Source organism: Morone saxatilis, unplaced genomic scaffold (genome assembly GCF_004916995.1).
Source record: "Morone saxatilis isolate NCDOM2014 unplaced genomic scaffold, NCSU_SB_2.0 Contig8, whole genome shotgun sequence".
Classification (NCBI taxonomy): Eukaryota; Metazoa; Chordata; class Actinopteri; family Moronidae; genus Morone; species Morone saxatilis.
In genome coordinates, this window is record NW_023340257.1 from 9,872,193 (window position 1) to 9,878,312 (window position 6,120).

General features: G+C 39.5%; 1 protein-coding gene across 1 annotated transcript in view; it reads left to right on the forward strand.

Annotated features, from left to right (window-relative positions):
* Positions 1-6,120, forward strand: part of LOC118342008 (WD repeat-containing protein 49-like) — a 26,503-nt gene that overhangs the window by 5,239 nt on the left and 15,144 nt on the right. The window contains exons 7-9 of the mRNA XM_035680433.1: positions 2,641-2,808; positions 4,144-4,292; positions 4,917-5,150. Coding sequence (XP_035536326.1) covers positions 2,641-2,808; positions 4,144-4,292; positions 4,917-5,150 — 551 coding nt within the window. The remainder of the gene's footprint in view (positions 1-2,640; positions 2,809-4,143; positions 4,293-4,916; positions 5,151-6,120) is intronic.

Here is a 6,120-nt window from a genome sequence, read left to right on the forward strand (position 1 = left end):
ATACACACATACACATACACATACCTTTACCTTGACAGCTGGGATGAGAGCCACTGTTTGTGCTTGCTTGCTCACTTTTTCAGTATCACCTTAATAACGGCTTATGCAACATCATGGAAATGCTTGGGTGTGTCTCTGTCACTGATGCACACACAGTGACACACAGCGAGTCCTTAGTCATCCACTCTATAGTCTTGCATAGCCAGACTTTTGACTATTGGCATAGAGTCACAGGCTGGAGGTCTGGCCTCCTGAGACTCTCCACTCAGCTCAGCCTGGGTAACAAAGAGGTCGCTTAGTTGTGTCTCGATTGCATCATTCGTATAGAGCCCCTGTGAAGAGTCACTGGGCTGTTTGATAATGATTCAGCAGAGGCAGCACTCTGAGACTAGCTTGGCTAAAAGGGGAGATCCTGATGAAGGGTGGGGGGGGGCAAGAATAAAAGACATATAAATAAGCACAACAAATGGGAAAACAAAAAAGGGGGAAACAGAGGAGACAATGCCAAAACATTAAAAGCACCGGTTAATTGAAATTCTACCGGCTGTGTGTGTGTGTGCATGTGAAACAACAAGAGAGAGTGTATATTAAGGTTTGCTGTGTGTGTGTGTGTAGTGTTTTGAGTGTGAGAAAGGAAAGAAGGGAGCTTGTGTGACTGTATATGTGTGTTTGCATACCTCTGGGGTGCTGGTGCTGTTCTTTTGATGTTGCCCACCCTGCAGTATGAGTGGGCTGTGTACCATTAGACATGGCTGGTTATGCAGACCTCCAAACCTTCGGGCTCACGGGCCACCAGAGAGAGGAAGGAGTAGGGGGGAGGGAGAGAAGGGGGTAGAGTGGTGGAACAGAGAGGAAAATTGACAGGAAATTAGGAGGAAATTGGGATGGACACAGACCCGTAAGGACAAGGAAGGAGTGCTGTGGGAAGTGTGCGTCTGTGTGAGAGAAAAGCATTAACATATCCATATAATGTTATGATCAAAGAAAGGAAAAAGAACATTAAGAATGTACATCAGCGTGTAGGTAAAATCTCCCAAAATGTGCAGCGATTTGTTGCAGAACAAAAGAGGTTTGCTTTGATATAAAGTGACTCTTGCTGTTGCTCTTTAAATTCTTAACTCAATAACTTAAGCAATAAGTGTGACATTACATACAACACTGGCTAAAGCAGATGTTTTGTATCTGGGTCTGCATCACAAGTAGTTTTGATTTATGATTTGTGTGTGTCAGTGAAAGAGAGAAGGCATCATTAATCAATGATGAGTCATGCAAGGCTGTCTGAAAATCCACTGATCTTTTAATTCACAGGATGGAGAAAAGATGTGGTGTATGAAATGTAATCAGACATAATTATTTGCCCTAGCTATGCGGCCGATCTTTGACCTACGACTGTCACATGCCATCTCGCAGCCCACACTTATTTGTGCAGTGTTTGAAAGCTAAGCAGCCTCTAATAGAGACGTGTGGCATCCAATTTAGCTGTTCTCAATCAAAGAGTTAATTGAGATAGATGGTGATGCAAGATCCATTACATTTTCTGTAATACCAGTGAGCAAATCAAACCGGCCTAATTCTATGCTGTGCTGAGTGCCTGTGGATTGGTTGGTTTATTATACAGCAGGGTTGCGGTCAATGCACATTTAGCACAGCCATTTCAGAAAGTGGATGTCCTTCAGAGTTCTCACAGTGAAAGCATTTTGGCATCAGCAGGATGAAGTATCTAATTGGAAGAAATGAAATAAAATGAACAGTGTGTCATCATCAAAATATGTTGCAATGTTGTTGTACATTGAATTTGTTGGAGTTAAAACTAATTTATTCCCTCTGCTGGTAACTTCTGCTGCATTATTGCTTCACACAAAGGGGCTGCTTGGAAGCCGATGGCCTTCATTTATGATTGTTTTCTTGTTTCTTCTCTTAAGATGAGTTTGTACAGAAAACGTTAAGCTCAAATCTGTGCAGATAAACATTTTATTAAATGAAGTCTATTGTTCTTTCTACATTGCGCCCTCTGCTTTGCTCAATCATTTCGAGGCCCTTTCATTGTGGACTGTAAAGGACACAACTGCCAAACTAAAGCCTTTATCGTGTTCTCTACATCTTATGCCTGACAGATTTCTGAATGAGATTTTTAAGTGTTTGTCTCACCATCCATTGAAAATGCCAATGGGCTATATCATACATAAACACAAAATTCACAACCATTGTTATGTAGATGACACACAAATGTATGTCCAATTAAAAACCAGTGAAGACTTTCATTAGTTATTATGTTAAATGCCCTTCAACTAAATTAAAACAAATGTGAAATCATTCTCTTCGGTCCTTCAAAACACAGAAGAAAATGAAAAAAACACAATAAAAAGGTAAAGTAATTTGCTGTATGTAATGTAAGTGATCTTTACTTTCAGAAGTTATAAGTAAAAATCAGTTGAAGTTTGAACTTTTGAAAAGCTAATTGAATTGCCTAATTATCTTTTTGTATGCTGTATTCTTCACATCCAGTTTCAAATTAACTTTGAATCATGAGCAGGCTTGTATTTTCTCAGTGTTACTCACTGTTTTCTAGATGTAGTAAAGCTAATTACAGTATCTGTCACACCTAATTTACTTTCACTTTCTGACTCTTTCTTGCTGCAGTACATTACCTGGGTTCACTGGAAGCCTTTGTATCGTGCAGCACCAGACCGCAGAGCAGCATGGTGATCAGCTGGAGGGAAAAGGAAAGCAGAACTCTACGAGTCACTTCGTTCTTTACAAAGAGGGGTGTGTGGGACATGGACCACCACCGTGGACTCAATCTGATAGGTGGGGACCACTATGTACTCTGATGTAAAAGTAATTGTTCATCCTCAACTTGTCCATTTTTATATTAGCCTAAACTTTCCATACTATATACCATATGATACTCTAGGGCTGGGGAATATCCTCTAAAATCAATATTGCGATTAATTTCCACATTTACCTCACAATCAATCTATAAACTATATCTTTCCTGTGCACGAAAAAAATAAACAGAAAATCATTGATTATGACTAACATATTCAGTAAAATAACACGTTTTAATATTTAAAGAAATCAAACTAAAATATGCTATTTTTCAAATCACTATCAAAATAATTTATATTATAGATATAGATGAATAACAATTATTTCATTCCATCAGCGGCATGTTTTAGGGTCCTGAGGGACATTACTTTAACAAATGCTTTAGCCTCCAGACTGTGGTGGCAGAGCAGAGGGGAGACTCCTTTACAGCACCACACTGAAGTTGTTGCTAACTTCGGGCCTAACCTTCCTGTCAAGCTACTGGTAAACAAAACTCAGGAACTCTGCTCGGCTCTTGAGGAGCTGTTGCATTTATTTTCTGACAAACTGTAGCTCATAGTGAACGTTCACTGTTACATTCAGTACAGTATTACAAGTGTGCTTGTATGGCCGCAATAACATCTTTTGACCTATTAGCACTTCCTCATCCGTAGTTGTGCCTATAGCTGCATTTGTCCAACATTTGAGTTTAGTCTTGCTGAGTTAACCCAGACATGCATGGTTAAATTCATCGCTTGCAACTGCTGGTGGAACAATGTCAACTCGATTTATGAAATGAACCTGCACAGCAAACTGACTGGTTTTGTATTTAGACTTGTAAAGAGATCAGATTCTTTGTTCTACTTAAGGGGTAGATGGCAGCCTGTATGAGGAAATATTGTTATGTTTAGATTAACTGCCCAGCCCTATGACATCCTCTATCAATGGACTCTCATTTTGAGAGGCAGAATGTATGTGCCTTGGTTGCTTAGCATGGTAAAAAAAAAAAAAACTAAATCTACAATTAGCAAGTTAGATTACCTAACTTGCTTTGAAATTGATTCGAAAAAAGAAAACAAAATGCATTTGTCTGTTACCAGTTTTGAAAAAAAAAGTAATTTTTTTTAACTTCGTCCAGCAATTCTCTTTTTTCCATGCAAACCAAATGCCTTATAATAAATTTCTATGCATACACAAAGGCATAAAGAGGAATCCAAACTATGAAATGCCTTATTGAACATTGATTGTGGGGTTTGGGGGGGGGGTAAATATAGTTTCCTGAAATTAACTGCAGTTAGCACCTTTGCTAATTTGGTACATTCTGGTTGGTTGCAGCTACAGCAGGTGTGGATCATCAGGTCTTGCTGTGGAACCCTTATGTGACCTCAGAACCAGTTTGTGTGCTAAGTGGTCACACAAGCCCTGTCACCGCAGTTTGCTTCATGCAGAGCAAGCAACAACTGCTCAGCTTCTCTAAAGATAAGGTAGGAGCGTGTGTGTGTAGATCTGTGTGTGTGCAACTCTCTGCTAGGATAATGTAATGATAAAGAGCCCTATCATTGTAATATTAATTGTTATACCTTGCTATAATTACTGCAGAGGAAGCAGGCCGTGGTGCAGATGATTGGTAGCCTGTTTCACACTGTTGCCATTGTAAGAGCTAGCATTTCTCACAATTAGGACCACATGTCCTTTAAACCCTTCTTCTTTCTGATGTAAAGAGGATGTTGGTGCTTCTGCTGCTTTTGCTTTTCTTGTGTAAAACTGTGCATGTTTGCCTTCTTTTCGGTTTTTCTGAAGATGATGAATATTTTAGAAGTGATTTATGTTCCATCTGCCTTCTGCTCAAACACCATCTGCCATTGCAAGAAACTCTAAAAGCTTTACCTCACTTCCCTCTGGAAGAGTTCTTGGAACAGCGTCAGTCGTCACACCAACATTGTATAGAGTAACCATTCTTCTTGGCAATTATTGTGTCTGTTTTGTAATTATGATGATGTCTTGTGATCATAAATATCCATATAAAGTAGTTATTATGTTTTTTGTTTTTTTGTCTTTGCCTGCATGTGGTGATTTATATAGCTTCTACCCCTATGTACATTTTCCAGGTTCTATGTCTATGGGATGTATCGAGTCAGCTGTGTGTTCACCGTCTGGCCGGTGTCTTCCCAAAGACGCAGGAGGACACAGACACCCTCCTGTTCCTCCATGAGGAACGTCAGCTCCTCCTGCTTTCCTTCAACAGCCTGCTTCTCCTGCTGGAGACCATGAAGGAGGAGAAGAGGACCAGCAGCCACGAACACCCTGTGACCTGTGTACTGTATAATAGTCTGTTCAGACAGGTATGCAGGTATTTTTTACTTTAGACACATAGCATATATAGGCAGACAGTATAGATGTTACAAACTGGATGTGTAGTATGGGCTAAATGTATTAACTGAGCAGACATCTCAGATACTGATGATTTCTACAATAGTTGAAAGTTCACTTTAGACCTTGTTGATTTAGTAGCTGTTCTGGAGCTTTTAATCATATCATATGCTCTACATTAATAGATGGAGTTTTGTCTTATTGCCGTGTAAATATAGATGTTCAAATTTCCATTTTCTTTGAGCACTTGATGGACTTTTTGTCCACTGTTCTCATCCATCTGCTGATTAAGATCATGTAATCTGATCAAAAGCTATAGAACAGTCATTAAAAGGACCTTGGGTAGTTGAGATTGTTCTTTCAGTTCTACAATAGTTTGTTCAAACAATTAAATGCAAAATACTTTGTAGGCTGTGATTGTAAATCATCATATGCTGACTTCATTAAATGTGTGGGAATGCTGTCATGGTATTGTTGGAGCTACATTTAGTTAACACTTTGGTTTGATACAGTTCGGTATAACTCAGACATTAAAGGGGACCTATTACGCTTTTTTTTCTGTTGACTTCAGCTCATCATGGATTTGCTTATACTTTATCTGCTAAATGCAGAGTGCCGCTGAGCGCGGCCATGAAGGGACCCACTCAGTCTGTCTAAATTATCTGCTCAGGCGTCAGGACTAACACTAATACTGCCCCAGTGCTCTGAGCTCCCAGTCCCGACAGGGTTACCTAATAAAGATGGCTATGGCGGCACAGTTAGTGGTTAAAGTAGCTAACCACTAACAACAGTAGTAGGCTAAATATAGTAAGGCTATATTTCTAACAGGACTCATGAAGGGCCAGTATAACATACAATAAGGATGTTTTTAAAGAGTTAATCATGCAAAGCTACTCTGGTGAGAGTATAGAGCTGGAAATGAGCATAATAGATCCCCTTTAA